General features: G+C 39.5%; 1 protein-coding gene across 3 annotated transcripts in view; it reads right to left on the reverse strand.

Moving 5' to 3' along the window:
• LOC124555377 overlaps positions 1 to 22,636 on the reverse strand; it is a 145,973-nt gene that overhangs the window by 14,346 nt on the left and 108,991 nt on the right. For all 3 annotated transcript variants that reach the window (XM_047129268.1, XM_047129269.1, XM_047129267.1), the window contains one exon: positions 16,868 to 17,017. In XM_047129268.1, the coding sequence (XP_046985224.1) occupies positions 16,868 to 17,017 (150 nt within the window). The remainder of the gene's footprint in view (positions 1 to 16,867; positions 17,018 to 22,636) is intronic.

Genomic DNA, 22,636 nt, shown 5'->3' on the forward strand with positions numbered 1-22,636 from the left:
TATGCAAACTGTGTGGTTTAACTTCATATTATTTCTCAATGGTCACTGTGTACCCTGAAGGCAATGACTGGATTTGCTAAGTACACTGAAATGCCTATAGGTGCCCATGAATGTTCAGAGATTAACATTCATAAATATGGAGCCACCCCTACCATGAAATACAATTTTGGGAAATGACTGAACACTCAACACAAGCACGAGGATCAGTTGTATTAATGTTGTGTACATAGTTCCGCGTAGTCAGCGCGTGCACAACTTTCCCGCTAGAGCGCGCCCCGCTAAGCACAACAGCGCAGGCGCAGCGCTCGTCCGTCTCCGCACTACGAGATGGCGCTGTCTTAGAGACGGACCAAATTCTGCTTCCACCGATCCGTGTATTAATACGTAACGCAGCCAGTGAGACTGCTGCTAACGTAGAACCTTTTCACCTCGCGGATCACACTCACGCAGTGATACCTGAATGCTCGAGGTATTATAACGAGTGTACAGACCTCCGATTAGTCAGTCTGCCTTAGTCTGCATCAGTCTGTAGTCAAGTTTCAGTCTGCGCCTAATAAGATTATCATATTCCTGTACACAGCCATGAAGAGAAATGTATAGACACTTTTTCAAGTATCAGAGATATGTGAGAATAAGATTAACGTACCAAGACTAAAGGAACTTCAGATTGTTAATTGTATACAGCATCCAGAATCAAGTTACGTAATGTCTATGTTTATTATTATTTTAAAAAATGTATGTGAAAATTAATCAAGTTCTGTTTAAAGTTGGTCACCGTCAATCTGCTACTCTAAGCGTGCAAGTGGCATTTCTATCATCTGATCTAACGGCAGAAGATAAACACGCCACAATAAGACCACGAGACATATCGCTGACACTCGCCTACTTCGTTACAGCGACAAGTCAAATAATCTGATGGTGTGTGTACCGAAGGTCTTACAATACGCGCACCACAATTAACATACTAATCTGCATAGTTAAAATTAAGAAGAGGCAGAAAGACATCCTTTAAGAGACACAACTCCCAATACCATAAACACTAACACTTGAAATTGAAATTATGTTTAAGGCACACAATGTGCATAACAACAGAATAAACATACGGACGTCTTTTCAGTGGAAATTTATAGTAGTAGATAAAAACAGCACAAAGAAAAAAAGCACTCTCCAAAACAAACAGTATGAGTATTTGAAGTACAGGACTTTTATTTCATTGTTTACAAACATAAAACAATAGTCATTTGACTACAGTATGATGTCAGACCACTGAAAACTGTACTAATTGGGTGAAATCATTTCAGCACATACCAAGAGAATTTGCTACCAAATAATAAGTAGTGGTTTAGCGAACTCTGCCACCATCAATCAAGGGACTGTTTCTTCACATTCTATCATCCAGATGCCGCTAAAAGTAGGGCTTATTAGTAACAGACTCATAAAAAGATCTCATTCATTTGTGTGTACAACTAGCATAAGGGAACAAGAATAAAAGAAAAACCTTTTGCACATGTAATAAATACAATTTCCAATCTCCCAAAAATCTTGAAATGTATTTGCAGTTGTGAATACAAACCACCTCCAGCTGTATATTGGAGTAACAACTATGAAAATTTGTGCTGGACTGGGAACTGAAGCCGGATTTCCCCATTTTATGCAAGTGGCTGCATTAATCACTCCTGCTAGCCAAACATGCCCCACAGCCAGACCCATACTTCCATGTATCATCCATGTGTCATATCTGTACTCAAACATCCCATTAAAGTTAATCCTGTAGAGGGGAGACATTTTATTTGTAAGCTGTAGGCCCACAATCGGAAGATAAATATGAAATTGCAGTGCCTGTGTTGTGACGAAGCACAACGCATGTCCAAAGGAACATTGTGTCATAATTCTTCACAAAAAATCTTGTCTTTCTCCATTAGTGGACATTGTATCACAGTAGTTTATTTGAATTTCAAAACAGTGACACTGAAGCCTAAACCATATTTAGTTCTTTTGTTAGTGATCAAAGTTATCAATGAGAAGACCTCAGGCAGAGCACTGCCTCAGCTATGACAAAAATTTTAGAAAAATTAACCAAGGCTTTGTTAAGGAATTATTAGAGAACATGGACCTGAAAGCTTACACATTAACTTTTGCACTTTATACTCTGATATACAAATGTCACTCAATAAATAACACCAAATTTTTTTCTCTGAACATATTTAGTCTTAACAGTTAGAATTTGGTGATAACATCAATTAACATTTATTTTACATGTATTATTTTTCTACATAGTCTCCATCACATTTATGGCCTTATGCCAGCATTGTGTAAGAGCATGTATTCCCCGTTGTAGAAGCTGTTGTCCAGTGCATAGCCATGTTTTCACTGCATGAATTATGCTTTGATCATCTTCAAAGTAAATAACACACAGAGAATCCGTAAGTGGCCCAGACAGGTGAAAGTCCTATGGCACCAGGTCTGGACTATAGAGTATATGACTCAATACATCCAACAAAATTTGGTTGTGTGTTACCACGTACTGAGAACTGTATGTGAGCATGCATTGTCACATTGAAGCAACATTTCTTTTATGTTCTTGTAAGATGGAACACATTGCAAACAGTTCTTGAGTTAGTTCAGCGTCTTCCCATATGCCTCTCAATAATGGCCAACCCTTTTGGGCACATGCTGACACGAATGATCCAATCCAATGACTCCAAATGACTGTCAATGTGACTTTGACAGCAGATGGAGCTGCTTTCAAATTATTCTTTATTGATGACTGCAGGTGATGCCAGTCCAGTGACTGCCTTTTTGTTTCCAGTTCAAAGTAATGTACCCAAGTTTTGTCATTCATCACAATCCGTGACAGAAAGGCGTCTCCATGTCTCAAACTGCTCCCACAGTTCTGATAAAATAGTTTTTTCTTTGAATACTGTGGTCTGCCGTGAACATTCATGGAACACAACTTGAGCCCACTTTTGAATATAGTGCAGACAAGGATGAACTGAGATGGGTCTGTCGTCATGGAGTGCTAAAATGAAACTGCTGGTACTATCGACTGGTTTTGCTGGAACTGAACTGTTGATGTGGCTGGATGGAACTGCTGGTAATGCCAACATACTGCACACACATTTCCAAATTCCAATGCTCACCAATAGCTGTAGAGCTAGTCAAATGAAACAGTAAGTGAAAAGACATTAAACTTTTCAAAATCCTGGAAATGAGTCTCAAATTCAAGGACAACTCAAAATTCCACTCTGCTCCCATTGCTAAACATGACAATTTGGATAAATGAACAGTGTGCCTTTTTCCTACCTGTCTATTCCACAAAGAGTGTTTTATTTTGAACCCCTGAATGCAGTCATCTGTTTCTGAAACTTTTTTTAACCCTGGAATGCTAAATTCAGAACATTCAGATGGTAAATAAAATCACAGAGGATGGTGGTGTATCCGCCTGGCACTCATTTCCTCCACACCCAAGGCAGGCGGTGCGCATAGCCGCCCTGCCAGGAGGATGTACATAAACAGCTCTCATGAACACTAAGATGTTTTCCTTATATGGACTGGGCTGCTTACCAGATAGTTACACACCACCTCAACAGCATCTGGGGGTGCCAACCTCACTGACAGGCAGCATGCCTGTCCAGTAGAGAGCACCATCAGGAGGGCACTACTTTGCTACACCAGGTCACATTCCATTGTGGCACCATGTGGATCTCCACCTGTTACCTACTACTTACACCACTGCTGGCCCCTGCGATGTCAGTCACACGGTACTCCTCAAGTTGGCAGTACCAGCAGTTCCGTCCAGCCGCATCAGCAGTTCAGTCCCAGTGCAACCAGTCAGCAGTACCAGCAGTTTCATTTCAGTGCTCCATGCTGACAGATCCAGCCCATTTCATCCGGGTCTGCACTAGCAGCACGTCAGCCATAACATGCTGGCAAAACAGGCCTAGTAACATCCCAGGTCTTGATGCCGCCATCTACCATAACTCCAAGGCTCGCCGTATAGGCACATCACAGACAAAAACATCATAAGACACATTTCTGTTGAACTGAGTTGTGTGCATTATTATCCAAGGACATTATAACTGAGTTTTGGTTTTGTTAATAAAGTTATTCTTTTAGACATGCATTCGATCATTCCTAAGTATGACGATATATTAGATGGCCTAATTGGACATCCACTGTTCAGTATTCGGTTCTGCAATAGGCTTACCACTCATGTCCATAAATCAGGGTGTATATGCGGACAAGGAAGAAAAATTTCCACATTTTTCCTGGATTTCCCAGTTAAAAATACACTTTCTCCCGGGTGAAAACACGCTTTTTCCATGTTAAGTGACAGTATATTTTCCTTTATCAATCCTTTGAAGGGTTAAGGGTTTACACATGGGCGTAGAATCTCCTGGCACTTCAGAAAACGAAACTCAGAGAAAAAGACACGTTTTGGAAATACCTTTTATGTGCAGCAACATGTACGTTGTGTATTTTCGTATTACGAAATTATACATTGGTGTTCCACCAAACACTGCATGTTACTTTCTGAATCATTGAAAATCAATATTGCGATGCGTTTCTGTAAGCCAGTCATAGCGCATGTCATGTGATCTCGGCAGCCAATTACAGCGGATGTTCAGAGCATAGGACACGTGATGCAGTCAGCCAACAGCAACATCACTGTTACGTATCAGGAACACACAAACAAGGAAAGTTAATAGTTTAAATTAATATACATAGTGTTGCTACAAGAGAAGCAAAGCTTTTACATATAATATTGGTCTCTAAGGTTAATAAGCAGCAAGAGAAGCTAAGCTTGTGCATATAATGCTGATCTTTTTTGCGTGTGTTACACTTTAAGATATATCACTTCAGGGTTCAAAATTCTTCTAACTGGCTCGTCATCGAAGAGTTGATGTTTAAACGAGAGGCAAACACTCTGTGAGTTAATAAATTCATGGTACATTCTTGCACATAGTTGCGTAAAAGGATATTTACTTTGAAAGTAACGCTTTTGAAACTACCATCCGCAATATTTTCCCGCGAGCTATTAGAAATAGGTTCGTTTCATCAGTTGCCAGAGAGTGCAGATACCAGGCGTCACCACGCTTGTGCAGCTACCATGGCGTAGAAAGCGCGTATGTACGTACGTGTAAGACATGGAAAGATCATACATTATGTCACAAAAGAAACAAGACATCAGAGGATACTCCAAGAGCATCGGAATTTCGTGAACCATGCTAAAATGTGCACATTTAAAGTGCATACTTAAAGTGCACATTCATATGTCCAGATTCCCAATGAAGAAGACCTCGACCTCATATTAAATTTTTCAGAGTGGTTTTCGGGATGTAAATTTTCTTGGAGCACCAGTACTGTATTATTTCATGTTTGGTTCTTTATTATGGCATAATGCCATACGTGCTAGAAGATGACAACGTGCACCTGAAATGCAGCGAACAGTTGAAACTAGCCATTACTGTAGAATTAAACATTTCATTTCAAATACATTGACTGCCTCTGCAGAAAAGGTTAATAAAAGTCAAATTTCTTTAGCAAACAGACAAAAATAACTTAATTGCTCTGCATGGCGATTAATACTTGACAGAAAGGTGGAAATAAAATAAAATCTGAAACTAATGACATATTTTAGCCTTCCATAATTACGAGAATGTATTTTAATTCACTTGATAGCTTCCGGCCACAGATATCCGTTTTGTTTTCATTTGACGCGAGAGTAAACGAAGGGGAAACCGCAAAATCACTAAATGTAAACATAGGTCACGTGGAGACTACCCCCCTATAACTCAGACTGCTCTGCGCATCTGCCTCGGATCTACAGTATTTGCGAACCGGGTAAATACTAAAAATAAAAAATAAAAAATCGAAATCGAATTTTCAAAAAATGTTCATCTTCAACTTTCTGAACCGTCTGAAACATAAAACATATGTTTTCGAGGAAATGTAAGACGTTATTTGGTCTTAAGTGTGCCGAAGTGCAGGGCCACGCCTCTCCATTAAGCATTCTTCTATCACAGGTCACTGCAGTTCGCTCTGCGGAACTGAAACGTGTATATTTTGTACTGGATGCCATCAAACTATATTCAGGACAGTGGAAATTGAGATGTCCTGTGATGCTTCTCCTACTCCCAGTCAGCCAATTTGACAGCCTGCAATAGCGGATGGGATTATTTGTAACCGGGAGAACAAGAACTCTCCAGAAAATTTGCACTCTTTATTGCCTATTAGCTAATAACTCGCTGCTTTGTGTGACATAAAATTAAATATAGGATACATAAAACCAATAAAGAAAAGAGACAAGCAAGAAAGTACACATTTCTTCAATCTTTAGTTCCTAGCATTGTTTTTCCTCTCCAATCTTGCTACAGCTTAACATGGCATGCTTCCCTTTCTGCAAAAGAATCTATTACCTCATCAAAGCTCGTCAAACGATTTGCTACATGAAAAATCTAAATGTTGTTATCTAATACTGAAAAAGCTGTTAACGCAAATAATACCCAAGACTGGTGTGGTTTCTCGATCTGATTACTTCTATTTTGTCACTGTCTCCTAGATAAAACGAAAAAAGCCTTTGTAATATTGGAGCGATTTTGTAAGACACACCAAACAAATGAGACTGTTTTGGCACAAATGGCCATATTTATAACACGACAGAATGTAATTCACGAAGTGCCAATATCAAATGCCTCTTAGGCCTACTACAAGCAAAAGGCTTTATGTTAGAAAACAGTTTCACATTTCCTTCATACCCACCAGCTTCTCAAGCATGAGATGGAAAAGTAGTATTAAGAAATTTTTATATAAATTTGGAATTGTCTTATTCTTCCATAATTTGTGTCTGTGCCCGTTTCTTCTCCTTCCTCGTTCTAACAAACAATCTTGTCATCACCAATTCTGCAGCTATTCCTGCCATTGTCAAAATTTGTTCACCGATTAATTTCACTAACCCTGCCAGAATCACAGGTTTAGTTATCCCGTGATTGTTTTCTGGTTAGGCTTTATTACGTGTTTGTACAACACGTTTTCCACGTTACTTCCAGAACAGAACTTAAGCAGCTGCTAGCCAGGGACTGTACAACTGGTCCTTACTAGTGTAGTGACCTGGCCAAAAATTTTGTGTCAAAATTTCATTTTCTTGGGTAAACCAAGAAGATAGTACGTAATCTTTCTCACCTGTTATTCCTGTCAGCCGTTTATTTCTGTTCTGGTAGTCTGAATCTATGGATATCGCTAGTAATTATAACAACACTGATCATTCGCAAACCCAATCAACCACATAATCAGACAGCGATTGGCATTCATCTGTTCGGCTTTAGTCCACTCAGCTTGTATAGCCCTGTCCCCTTTCTTCTGCGGAAAGTTTATTTCTAGATGTGACCAGGATTCTCCTGACAGACATCACATACACTATGCACGCTTTCAAAAATCAATTTATGAATAATTCAGAAATCAACTTAAAATGTGTTCAAAAATGTTCAAAAACCAACAGGGAACCATTTCATAATCATATGAATAATCGATAGACAAAGGTGCGCTGGATGCTGGGTGCTTTGTGAAACAAGTTTTTTCCCCCCTCAAGAAATGAATTCAGCGCCCCCTTTTCCCAGTAGCATCTAGCTGCTTGCTGCGTCTGACTGCACAGCTAACAGCCACACTCCTGTAGCCAGAAGCGAGAGAACCTACTACTCAAACGCGACTCAACTGCGCATGCGCACAAACTCGTAACTGCTAAAACGAATGTAATGTAAACAGTTGTGACTTCATGATCATTGGAGGCAATTTGTTGTTATGAAGCACTTCATAGTCTTCCTAAAGCCGTTGACACATTTTGCTGTTGGCAGACGATTGCATTAGCACTGTGTGTCACTGTTGTGTATGGCGTATTTCCTTTGCAATTTAAGTTATTATCATTTTTTTCTCTCGTTTATGTTTTATTGTTGAAGTATTATTCTGCAGTAGGGGGATATAGTAATAGCCTTTGTTAGAGTATTGGTTCTTACCAGTAAAAATTACAAAAATTTAACTGAAAACTAAAACAATAAAAAATTCCCGGAATTCTAGAAAATTTCCGGTTTTTCCCATTTTTCTCCTGGATGAAAAAATTCCTGGGTTTTTCCCGAATCTCCCGGGTCGTACACACCCTGATAAAAATACATATTCCACCCTGAAATTCAAAAAATCTCAATAAAAAAAGTTTCTCAGCTCAGCCCACGCATTTCACAGTGATACAGCACATCACCATTAATTCTGTATATAAATTCTCTTGATGGAGAACGTTATGTACTGCAAAAATCTCATGTGGAATGGGTAAATTTTAGCATCTCTCATTTAAAAAAAAGAAACTAAAATTACACACAACCACAGCCACTGAGTCGTCTGTAGCCACAGAAAAGAGATTCTTCCACTGCAGACCCATACTCGATCACTCTCTTGCACACTCCAGAATATCTGCCTTTGTTCTTGTGTCTTGCACTGGAACTAAGTCCATCAGCTGTTCTGTGTCAATGATACTGCAATCTACTCCATGAACGCAAACTGTCAACTGAGTAGTATCAGAAACACCTACGCACTCATCCAGCACTAATAAAAGGTGATAATATTTTTTGCAAAAAAGTTACCTGAAACATTATCAGCTATTTCTTGAGTCTGCATCAAATGGTTGAACGAGCCTGAACTCTTCAAGTCTCTCACGAGCTATTTGTCCACATGGAGGTCCTAAACATGTCTCTGTAAATTCTCCTTCAGTGAAACTGCTCAGTGCTTGGACAATATAAACATCAGTATGGTAACTTGCTCAAACTGCTACAACTGAGGCGCATTTTCATAGCGGGAATATTACAGGGGGAAAAAATCACTAATTCCTCTGCTCGCACATGATGAATAGTTACTTCAGTCACATTGTTGAACAGTGCTTTAATTTTTGCATTTCCCCTTCTCGCTCTTTGTCTTCCAAGTGTCTATAATCTTTTGCATACAACATATTGTAATGTCATTGTACATTAAATTTTTGTCATAGTGCTCAGAGCTTTGAAACACACACTATGGTATGCAATGGTGTCTTGAGAAGCTTAAATGTATCAGTATCCTGCATTAACATGTTGTAAATTAGTGCTTGTGTTGAGGAAAGTATCTGAAGTTTCCAGCCAGATAGCAGTGTTACAATATCATGATGTTTCAAAGAGCGTCATATTCATCATCTTCTAGCAAAGTTTATGGTTGGTTAGCTGATTTGTGAGGGAGGGAACCAAACAGCGAGGTCATCGGTCCCATCACATGAGGAAAGGACAGGGGAGGAAATTGGCCGTGCCCTTCCAAAGAAACCATCGCAGCATTTGCCCGAAGCAATTTGAGGAAATCAGGATGACCAGATGAAGGTTTGTACCGCCATCCTCCCAAACGCGAGGAGTCCAGTGTGCTAACCACTGCACTACCTCGCTCTGTGGCAAAGTCCATCTTCACACAATGTTGGTATGTCTGACTTTCACTTTGAAATTCCTCACCCAGCCATCATGCTACATTTCATCAATTTGAAATGTGGTACTCTTTACTTTATGCACTGCGCCGTAAGTATGCAAGTCCAGGAACATAACAATGGACACCGCTTTGAACTCAGGGTATTATTTGCAGTTCCCCTGCACTAAGTAATGTCATCCAACAGCCCCGTTTAACTGCACTTCTCAGGCAGAGTGTGTGAGCACTCTCGATTGCCTGGTCACCTCCTAAACAGGCCTAATATAAACCAATGTGATGTGTAAAATTCAACAAGAGAATCAGCGTTCACCAACTTCTTGTTGTTGTTGTTGTTGTTGTTGTTGTGGTCTTCAGTCCAGAGACTGGTTGCAGCTCTCCATGCTACTCTATCCTGTGTACGTTCCTTCATCTCCCAGTACCCACTGCAGCCTACATCCTCCTGAATCTGCTTGGTGTATTCATCTCTTGGTCTCCCTCTACAATTTTTACCCTCCACGCTCCCCTCCAATACTAAATCGGTGATCCCTTGATGCCTCAGAATACGCCCTACCAACCGATCCCTTCTTCTAGTCAAGTTGAGCCACAAATTTCTCTTTTCTCCAATTCAATTCAATACCTCCTCATTAGTTATGTGATCGACCCATCTAATCTTCAGCATTCTTCTGTAGCACCACACTTCGAAGGTTTCTATTCTCTTCTTCTCTAAACTATTTATCGTCCATGTTTCACTTCCATACATGGCTACACTCCATACATATACTTTCAGAAACGACTTCCTGACACTTAAATCTATACTCGATGTTAACAAATTTCTCTTCTTCAGAAACACTTTCCTTGCCATTGCCAGTCTACATTTTATATATCCTCTCTACTTCAACTATCATCAGTTATTTTGCTCCCCAAATAGCAGACCGCATTTACTACTTTAAGCGTCTCATTTCCTAATCTAATTCTTGCAGAATCACCCGATTTATTTTGACTACATTCCATTATCCTCGCTTTGCTTTTGTTGATGTTCATTTTATATCCTCCTTTCAAGACACTGTCCATTCCATGTCATTGGCGAACCTCAAAATTTTTATTTCTTCTCCATGGATTTTAATTCCTACTCCGAATTTTTCTTTTGTTTCCTTTACTGCTTGCTCAATATACAAATTGAATAACATCAGGGATAGGCTACAACCCTGTCTCACTCCCCTCCCAACCACTACCTCCCTTTCATGCCCCTCGACAGCCATCTGGTTTCCATACAAATTGTAAATAGCCTTTCACTTCCTGTTTTTTACCCCTGCCACCTTCAGAATTTGAAAGAGAGTATTCCAGTCAACAGTGTCAAAAGCTTTCTCTAAGTCTACAAATGCTAGAAATGTATATTTGCCTTTCCTTAATCTATTTTCTAAGATAAGTCATAGGGTCAGTATTGCCTCACGTGTTCCATCATTTCTATGGAATCCAAACCGATCTTCCCCAAGATCGGCTTCTACCAGTTTTTCCATTTGTCTGTAAAGAATTCGTGTTAATATTTTGCAGTCGTGGCTTATTAAAACTGATAGTTCGGTAATTTTCACATCTGTCAACACCTGCTTTCTTTGGGATTGGAATTATTTTATTCTTCTTGAAGTCTCAGGGTATTTCACCTGTCTCATACATCTTGCTCACTAGATGGTAGAGTTTTGTTAGGCCTGGCTCTCCCAAGGCTGTCAGTAGTTCTAATGGAATGTTGTCTACTCCCGGGGTGTTGTTTCGACTCGGGTCTTTCAGTGCTCTGTCAAACTCTTCACGCAGTATCATATCTCCTATATCATCATCATCATCATCATCATCATCATCATCATCATCATCCATTTCTATAATATTGTCCTCAAGAACATCGCCCTTGTATAGACCCTCTATATACTCCTTCCACCTTTCTGCTTTCCCTTCTTTGCTTAGAACTGGGTTTCCATCTGAGCTCTTGATATTCATGCAAGTGGTTCTCTTTTCTCCAAAGGTCTCTTTAATATTCCTGTAGGCAATATCTATCTTACCCCTAGTGATATGCGCCTCTACATCCGTACATTTGTCCTCTAGCCATCCCTGCTTAGCCATTTTGCACTTCCTGTCGATCTCATTTTTGAGACGTTTGTATTCCTTTTTGCCTGCTTCATTTACTGCATTTTAATATTTTCATCAATTAAAATCAATATCTCTTCTGTTACCCGAGGGTTTCTATTAGCCCTCATCTTTTTACCTACTTGATCCTCTGCTACCTCCGCTATTTCATCTCTCAAAACTACCCTTTCTTCATCTACTGTGTGTCTTTCCCCCAATCTAGTCAGTTGTTCCCTAATGCTCTCCCTGAAGCTCTCTATAGCCTCTGGTTCTTTCAGTTTATCCAGGTCCCATCTCCTCAAATTCCCACCTTTTTGCAGTTTCTTCAGTTTTAATCTACAGTTCATAACCAACAGATTGTGGCCAGAGTCCACATCTGACCCCTGGAAATGTATTAAAATTTAAAACCTGGTTCCTGAATCTCTGTCTTACCATTATATAATCTATCTGAGACCTTCCAGTACCTCCACGCTTCTTCCATGTATACAACCTTCTTTTATGATTGTTGAACCAAGTGTTAGCTATGATTAAGTTATGCTCTGTGCAAAATTCTACCAGACAGCCCTTCACTATCTGAATAATTTATTTTATCTCCTCATACATTTCATCAATCTCTTTGTCATCTGGGGAGCTAGTTGGCATATAAACTTGCACTACTGTGGTAGGTGTGGGCTTCGTATGTATCTTTGCCACAATAATGCATTCACTATGCTGTTTGTAGTAGCTTACCCACATTCCTACTTTCCTATTAATTATTAAACCAACTCCTGCATTACCCCTATTTGATTTTGTATTTATAACCCTGTATTCACCTGACCAGAAGTCTTGTTCCTCCTGCCACCGAACTTCACTAATTCCCAATATATCTAACTTTAACCTACCCATTTCCCTTTTTAGATTTTCTAACCTACCTGCCGGATTAAGGGATCTGACATTCCATGCTCTGATCTGTAGAACGCCAGTTTTCTTTCTCCTGATAACAACGTCCTCCTGAGTAGTCCCTGCCCGGAGATCCGAATGAGGGACTATTTTCTCTCCAGAATATTTTATCCAAGAGGACACCATCATCATTTAACCATACAGTAAAGCCGCATGGCCTCGGGAAAAGTTACGGCTGTAGCTTCCCCTTGTTTTCAGCTGTTCGCAGTACCAGCACAGCAAGGCTGTTTTGGTTAGTGTTACAAGGCATGATGAGTCAATCATCCTGAATGTTGCCCCTGCAACTACTGAAAAGGCTGCTGCCCCTCTTCAGGAACCACACGTTTGTCTGGCCTCTCAACAGATACCCCTCCGTTGTGGTTGCACCTGTGGTACGGCTATCTGTATCGCTGAGGCATGCAAGCCTCCCCACCAACGGAAAGGTCCATGGTTCATGGGGGAAGTTCACCAACTTAAATTATATGAATACACTACTGCTCCACTCTCCCTACTTACATCCAAATAGATTTTATATTCAGCTACAGCTATATTGGATTTGTTTTGTAATGGACACTCACCCATATGCAATATTCAACTCACTTGGGTAGTATTTTAAGGTGTTCTCTCATGCCAGAACCAGCCAACATAATGTAGTCACAAAATGATCTTATTTGTAGACATTGCAAACAATCTTCATCCAGAGCTCAACTAAAATCACTCACTCAAAACAAGAAAGAGGACTGGATCTGATGGGACACCTACACAATTCTGCACAGAGTATGGGAAAGGCCTTTTTCCTCTTCTAGAAGGAATATATCATAGGTTGTTGCAGGAGCAAAATGTTACTAGTGATTGGAAAAATGCGGAAAACATTCACATTTTCTAGAAGGGCCATTGAACCAACATCTACAAGTCTGTATCACTGACGTCAGTCGGATATATAATTTGGAACAGATTTTACGCTCACATGTTATGACCTTTCTGTAGACCGAAATGTCCTCTGTAGCAATAAACATGGATCCTACAATCAATTATGTTAAGTCCAGCTCATCCTGTTCATCCAAGAGATCCAGAAAGCAGTAAAATATCTGCCTCCAGGACAACATGGTCCTTAACTTCCAGAAGGTGTCTGATACAATTCCACACAGTCACCTAATGAACAAAATGCAAGCATATGGAATATCAAAACTGATTTGTGATTGGATTGAAGTGCTCCTATTAAATATAGCACAGCATATCATTTTTAACAAATAGAAACCTACAGACCTGAAAGTAGATTCAAATATACATCATGGGAATAATATAGCACCATTACTGTTCACAAAATATGCATTAATGACCTAGCTGGTAATACTGGCAGCTCCATGAAGCTGTTCACGGATGATGCTGCTGTATGCAGGTAAGTTACACCTCTATGAAACTATAACGAAATGTAGGAATACCTCCTTAGGCTCAACAGTTACTACAGAGATCAGTAGTTGACCCTCAACATGAATGTAATGTATTGCACATAAATAGGCAAAAAGATCCTTTCTTGTATGGTTACATGACGGCTGAACAATCTCTTGAAGAAGTTACATCCATTCAATATTTGGGACTTTGAGTATAGAGCAATTCTCAAATGGAATCATGACATAAAACTAAACACAGTGAAGGCAAATGCAAAACAGATTCACTGGAAGAATTCTCAAGAAGTTTGGTCTACTCACAAAGGCGATCATTTACAAAATCCTTGTTCAGTGAATACTTTAATATTGGTTATCAATCTGGGATCCACAACAAATAAAGAACATCCAAAGGATAGCAGCGCATTTCATCATACGTTTGTCAAGTAAATGTGAGATAGTCAAAGAGATGCTCATCCAATTCCTGTGGCAGATGCAACTAGAGATGCATTATGAATCATGATGTGATTCACTATTAAAATTTCTGGAGCGTACATTCCCCGAAGAGTCACTCAATATACTGCATCCTCCTACGTGTACCACACAGTAAGATCAAAAAAGGTAAAATACAGAGTGTCACACAAAAGCTCCCCACATATCGAATCAAGAACAGTTGCAACCAAGAGTAACTCAAAAAGCAGACACGCTCGGAATAGTGAAGCAAATTAAATCACTTAATAAAAGCAAGTCTTCCAGTCCAGACTGTATACCAGTTAGGTTCCTTTCAGAGTATGCTGATGCATTAGCTCCATACTTACTAATCATATACAACTGTTCACTAGACAAAAGATCTGTACTCAAAGACTGGAAAGCTACACAGATCACACCAATATTCAATGCCTTTCTTGAAGTCATCCACTAAATTACAGGCCGATATCATTAACATTGATATGCAGCATAATTTTGGAACATATATTGTGTCTGAACATTATGAATCATCCTGAAGAGAATGATCTACTGACATACAGTTAACACGCATTTAGAAAAAAATGTTCTTGTGTAACACAGCTAGCTCTTTTCTATCATGAAGTGTTGAGTGCTACCGACAAGGTATTTGAAATTGATTCCATATATCTATGTTTCCAGAAGGCTTTTGACACTGTACCACACAAGCGGCTTGTAGTAAAATTGAATCCTAATGGAATATCGTCTCAGATATGTGACTGGATCCACGATTTCCTGTCACACACTGTAGTAACTGATAGAAAGTCATTCGGTAAAACGCAAGTGATTTCTGGTGTTCCACAAGGTAGTGTTAGGGGCACTAAGCCGTTCCTTATCTATATAAACAATTTAGAAGCAATCTGACCAGCTGCCTTAGGTTGTTTGCAGATGATGCTATCGTTTATCATCTAGTAAAGTCATCAGAAAATCAATACAAATCACAGAACTATTCAGAAAAGATATCTGAATGGTGAAAAAATGGGAAATGACCCTAAATAATGAAAAGTTTGAGGTCATCCACATGTGTGCTAAAAGGAATCCTTGCACAGTAAATCAGTCAAATCTAAAGGCCATAAATTCAACTAAATACCTAGGAATTACAATTACAAACATCTTAAAATGGAAAGAACACACATAAAGACTGCGTGTTATTGGCAGAATACTCAGAAAATATAGAAGATCTACTAGAGATTGCCTATGTTACACTTATCCATCCTCTTTTGAAGTGCTGCTCTGCGGTCTGGGATCCTTACCAAATAGGATCAACAGAGTGCATCGAGGAAGTTCAAAGAAGAGCAGCACATTTTGTATTATCGTGAAATAGGGGAGAGTGTGTCACTGACATGATACAGGATTTGCAGTGGGCATCATTAAAACAAAGGTGCTTTTCGTGGTGGCAGAATCTTTTCATGAAATTTCAGTCACCATCTTTCTCCTCCAAATACAAAAATATTTTGTTGACACCAACCTACATAGAGAGAAACTATCATCATAATAAAATAAGGAAAATCGGAGCACACACGGACAAACCCTCTGCCATCCACTTAAGTGTGCTTTGCAAAGTATCCATGTAGATGTAGATATCTCTCTCTCTCTCTCTCTCTCTCTCTCTCTCTCTCTCTCTCTGTGTGTGTGTGTGTGTGTGTGTGTGTGTGTGTGTGTGTGTGTGTGTGTGTGTGTGCGCGCGCGCGTGCGCGCACGCCATTCACTGGATCTGACCACTTTCTGATCTTCCAGTCACACACTCCCTCCCCCTTTTTCAAACTCGAGTTTCATGTGAGCTGTGAACTGAGCACATGAATGTGGTCCAAATGCCTTTAGAAATTTTTTGAACTCTAAGCCAACCAAGGCTTTCAGTTTGGAATGTTTCTGTTTTTTCTTCACAATTTATTACAATAGACTTAACTGATCATTCAATTATGTTTGTATTGGATGGACACTTACAAGTGTAGCCACAGGCAAAAATGGCAGTCTGAGCCTCAAATATAGGCCAACAGTGTTGCTAAATGACCTGCTTGCAGTGGAAGTTACGTTTGTATGTTACTGAGTCTGTGCGGCAAACAAAGTGATCAATCCACTTGTCACTGTGATTCACAGTCATAAAATTATAAAATTTTTTTTGAAGGACATCATCTTTACGTCAGTGACTGTTATAAGTTTTTATCACACTATTGCAATTTTGGCCTTAGGCCATTACCAAGTGCTGCTGGAAAATACTTACAAAGTGACTTCAATAATGCATAAGTAATTTTAGATCTATATGATTTCATACTGTTGGAAACAGGTAGAAAGCTACTTGCCCTCTGCATTCACAGAACATTCTTGACATATGCAATTTTTTAAAAAAAATTACACAATTTCTTCTCTCCTGCGTAACCCACAAATTGTATGCATGCCAAATCTCATTCTCAATACTTAGTTTTGGTAAAGTTGGAGTGTCTTAATTGTAGCAAAATGAAATTATTCTTACACTTCAATAAGATACCAACCTGAGGTGTAAATGATGACCCACTCTGTGGAGGACTAGTATCATTTAACATTGACAGAGGGCTGCTACTATGTAACTGGGGAGATGAAGCACAATGTTCACTGAACAGTTGACGTTTCATCATAGACATCCTTATATCAGTGCAGATTTGCTGTGGGGAAAAATATGAAAATTTATGTTTATATCATAATTGTGAATTTGCTCTCGCAGTATATTAAATATTCAGTCACATTTCTTTTCAAGGGATGGAAACATTACACAATGGTAATTCATGTGAACTACCTAATTCTGCTCCTTCACCAAACTTTTCAAAACGCAAACAGAGTGCTAATAAATTAACTGATAAAAATTTAATTAACAAGCTGACAAACACAATGAAGGGCATATCAGAAATGTAATGGTAAATGGGACAGAATTTTAAAATTATTTATCCAAATCTTGGTGGTATCACTGAAGGGCTTCTGGTATTAATGACAGGAAAAGTAACAAAGATAAATGAACAGCGACAACAACTGCATTACGTTACCTGTATTCAGCAACATTGCAACCTATTGTAAAATGAATAAGCTACTAGTAACTGTCAAAATTTATTTTCAGATGTGTTTTGGACACATGTCTCTTCCTTCGTTGTACTCTAATGTGTGCACATAATTAATAAATATGTAATTCTAATTTAATATAAAAACGACTTTAATAGATAAAACATTTCTAGAAATAATTTACTACGAAAAGGGTCTTGTTTATCATGAAATAAAGCTTGGTCACATGCTTGCATACATCTGATCCAGAAATGATTGTCAAAGGGAAATTACACAATCATTCTTGAAAGAATGAAACACTGCTGTAGCCAAAGAGGCAAAAAGGGAAGTCCAGTTACCGCAGTTTTGACTGTATTTGTCATACAAACATACTGCTTCATTTGTAAAGTGTTTCAGTCATGCTAAAACCAACAGCTGACTTATGAAGAATTAAATGACATGCACCCTTTTAACATTGCCTAAATCAGCCATGGACTGGAGCAGGATTAATGGTTTTTATGCAAATGAAGCAGTGTGTGGTTATTACACGGCATAAACTGTAAATATAACCTATTACTCACAGGTATGGAATGTATGCTCACCATATAGTTGAGGTATTAAACAGCAGGATACATATACTACACTAAACTTTCAAATTTCAAACTAAGCTTTCAACTCATTCAGGCTGCAGCATTACTGTGTGGTTATCTCTGTATTATGCAGAAATTTCCAGTTTCATGTTAATACTTCAAAAAACAAGAAGACAGAGGAATCAAAGTCAGTGCAGCTATTTATTTCAGAATGGTTTAGAAGGCACTCTTACTAAATTTTATTTTCTAATCTTACAGTAGTAAAAAGTGATCACTATTAACAATAAATTCTAAAACTACAAAGATTAACACTTAAGAATGAAAAAAGTTGCAATTATATGAACGACAGAATTTGTAACAAATTTGTAATGTGCTAACTGCTGAATACAGAGAGGTCGTCTGCCAGCAATACAGACCATTTTTGTAGGTTGCTGAATCACATGCCTGTTGGTGACGCATCATTGAGGAATGAATGATCACAACAGTCCAGATGACAACAGCAACAACGCAGGCCTCCTGGGGTCACATCACTGAGAACCAAACAACAGTCCAGGATGAAAACATCAGTGGCAACAGGTAGTCATCATGCGAAACTATGGCAGATGCTGTAGTGACCAGCTGTGTCTGTGTCATCAACAGGCATGCTTTTCAGCACCAGGAGAAGGCATGACAATCACAGCACTTCTCGCATCTGCAAGGTCACGTCTGTAAGTAGGCCGTGCCATTTAACTCCACTGCTACAGTATTTATGACAATGCATGGCCACAGCCAGCCAGATCAGTCACAGCACTGAAACAGTTGTATTCAGCACCAAGTCCAAGACAGTGCAGCTGCCAACTCTGGACTGAGTCCAGCTGCCAATCTAGGACCACTTCACTTGCACCATCCTCTAGAGCAGCCACCTAGCCAACCACGAGCCTTCACCTTATTGACCTGGGCCTCTGGGGACTCTGGCCTAGGACTTTTTCTCTGTCTTCACCTGCACCATTCTCCTGAGCTACCAGCCACTCTAATCAAGCCTTAGCCTCATCAACCACGGTCTCTGATGACTCAGAGCTTCGGACGTGGAATCGAACTATTGTAGACTTTATTACTGTGAACATCTGATAGCAGCCCAGCCTGTAGCCTGACAGCACGTAGGCATTAGACTATGATTCTCATAGCAGATGCATACTTAGAAATAGTCATCAATTAACAAAACTATCATCAGACTGTAGTACAACAAATTACATTCAGAAGTTGCTTTTTGTGTTGTTCTATGACCAATTCAATGACAACCCATGTGGCTATGGCAGTGTCTTTATTTCCACTATTCCCAATAAAGGGTGTGTTACTTCCCTACTTGGGAGCTTTTTCTTTTTATGTGCATTGTTCTCAGTCACAATATTAACTAGTCAACAAGATCCCCAATGTAACTTTGACAATTTATCATTTAGAAGAAAAACCATATCCTAAGAAGAGAACAATTCTGGAAAAGTCACCTTTTCAACATTAAAGAGTTTCCTCCTTCCTCTCAGATTAATGTTCTCAGCTACACACACACACACACACACACACACACACACACACACACACACACACACACTTATTAATAGAGCCTTCACCTTCGTGATGGCATTTTATGAGTAACAATTCAACTAATGGACCCTTGTGATAGCAGTTGTTATACACAGCTATATTTGCTGCAAGAATAAACCTTTCGAGAGTGAACACTCATTACATTACAAGGTAGCAACAAAGAAAAAAATTGTGCTGCAAAACTTGTTACTGAGCATGTCATTTTATGCGGGAACATGGCAGTTTTACGTGATGTGCTTTGAACTATGGTGGGCTTCAATTAGCAGCTTTATGACACTACCAATCCTCAGCAAGAAACTGAGCAGTAGCCATTACCAAATGGTTTGGTACTCCAATATGCTTTGCACTGTTTGTTTTCTTATTCTGAAATGAAGAGAGTACTTCTGGTGCATCACAAGCTCAATTGTGACTTGCACAAATACAGAAGCAATTGTCACCCCCCAGGGCCCTGTGTCAGTTCTGCTTACACAAAACCAAACGACAAGGGTCTTTGATGGAAGCACTGTGGGAGGGTGACAATGCTTCCCCCAACACAAATACACTAACCTCCAGCGATCTAAGTTATGCTTTGATGATAAAATCTTCTCGGGTTGACAGCCGAGTCTATGTGTTGTTTTCCAGCAACATTTCAGAAAGTTTCTTACTTGCCATCTTCAGGCGAAGTGTCAGGTTCATGTCTTGTCCGGATCTTTATAGCCGCTGGACCACGGGCATCTCTGCATCCACGGCGCCGGTCAGGCCAATCGGGTGCGAGCAGAATCGGCGCAGCGGTACGTGGTGGGGAGGAGCCGCGTGCGACGGGTCCTGACGTCTCGGTGCGGCCTGTTTATTCCATCCGCCGCCACCAACCTGCCTCCATCGGTGCACTCTCGGCTCGTTCTTGATAATGTGTTCCACGCGCTGCTGAGTTGGAAGCCACTATCTTGATTGACCATGTTATCACTGACTCGTATCTCCACTGCCTCTTTAATAATAAGAGTCCCAGAAACCTTTCACTCTACACAGTCTCTTGGTTTCTTCAAATTGAAATGTGTGTTCTTCACTGAGGCTGTGCTCCGCTACCGTGGATTTTTCTGTTTGTCCGAGGCGGACGCTTCTCAGATGTTCAGAGATGCGTTGTGTTATGCAACAATGTGTCTGTCCGATATATTGTTTCCCACATTCACAGGAAATACTGTAGACACCCGGTGTTCTTAGACCCAATTGGTCCTTCATTGAGCCCAGCATATTTCTAATTTTTGCTGGAGGATGGACGATGGTTTTTATCTTATTCTTCTCCAGTATCCTGGCAATCTTGGCTGTGGGCGGCCCTGCATATGGGAGGAACAGCAGACCTTTGTTGTTCTCTTCTTCCTGACGGTCCTTCTTCTTCTTCTTCTTCTTCTTCTTCTTCTTCTTCTTTCCCATCTTGAAAGCACATCTAATTTGAGTTTTGGCAGTGGAGATACAGGTCAGTGATAACCTGGTCAATCGGGATAGTGGCTTCCAACTCAGCAGCGCATGGAACACAACATTATCAAGAATGAGACGAGCGCAATGATGGAGGCAGGTTGGTGGCGGCGGATGGAATAAACAAGCCACACCGAGACGAGACATCAGTACCCGTCGCGCGCGGCTCCATAACATTATCAACTGAATTTTCCAATTCTACAAAGAGTAAGTTGGTTTAGTTCTCCCTATTTCCTTTTTGATAAGAAGTCTCAGTGCCAGAACTGCCTCTCTTGTTCCTCATGTCCCCCTACCCTGTTATGGTGTCCATAACATAAAAAGATCTATCTTAAATATGGCATCTCTCTACATCTGACAGATTTAACATCTATATTTTTATAGTTAAAACATGTTAGACCTCTGAATGGCATTAAAATAGATTGTCTCTACCACGTGAGACACACAAGTACTCTGGGTTTCAAATACAAGGTTGTAAGCTTAAAACAACAACATCTGGAATAAAAATATCTACAGTCAGCAGACATCTTGATAAAAAAAGAGCACTGTACAGGTTTGAACAACACAAGCCCTGTTCACTAGCAACTGAAATTAAAATCATTAATTAATACACCTCACATTAACTGCCAGTTCCTATCAAATTTATCTGATTAACAATAATAGTGATGTATTAAATCTTCTACCTTTAAACATGATTTCATGGATGTAATTACAACATTTAACAGATTCCCGAAGGAAGAAGAGAATAAAATCCATTTCTAATTCTGACTATTTTACTTAAGTAGTGCAGGGGGCGGGGACGATTCTTACTTGTTTCCGTCACATGAAAGTGATTTAGAAGGCATTGTCCAATGGAATTAATTGTATGCCTTTGACTTCCTCAAACCCAAGAACAATTTCCATATGCCAGGATGAGGATTTTTAGAGCTTAATGTGGAACATAACTAGAGAACAATTTGTCATTTTTTTATGTATAAAAACCAGTGGCTGGAGTCAAAGTTTGTAAAAAAAATTCAAAATTATTGGATTTGCAGTTTTTACATTCATCCATTAAGCAACCATAAAATGAAGACAGTAACTGGGTGAACACTCCTAATCATAGTTTACTGAAGCCAGGGTGTAACTCATGTTACTTTTAAGATTTAAAGATGAAGTATTTGTAATATGCTTAGTGGATCTCAGTGGCTTGTTGGAAAAGTGTCAAACTACAAATTGCATCATCACAATTTGGATCACTGGCCATTCCTATGATTTTATTCTGTCACTTATCACTTTTTACACCTCAAGCAATGATTTTTGATGTTGAAAATACCGAGTTGCATCATTGTATCAATATTAAATTGTAGCTCCCTCTATGACTGGCTGAGTAATTCAATTGAAAGATCAAGAAAGGCAAAGGCATACCACCTCCAACAGGACCATGCCTTGTAAAGGACTGTGATGGTTGCATGAATCTTTGGTTGACAATCATTTCACTTTATTTAACGTTAGTCATAATTTAAGAGGATACCATAGGCACCAACAACGAAGGTAAGGGCAGGTACTCTAAGCAAATTCATGTATATTTTCCACAATAAAGAAATAATGATGAGCTACATGAAAATGGTTCAAAGGTTTCTCAGGGGAAAAAAAATCATT

This window comes from Schistocerca americana, chromosome X (genome assembly GCF_021461395.2).
Source record: "Schistocerca americana isolate TAMUIC-IGC-003095 chromosome X, iqSchAmer2.1, whole genome shotgun sequence".
NCBI lineage: Eukaryota > Metazoa > Arthropoda > Insecta > Orthoptera > Acrididae > Schistocerca > Schistocerca americana.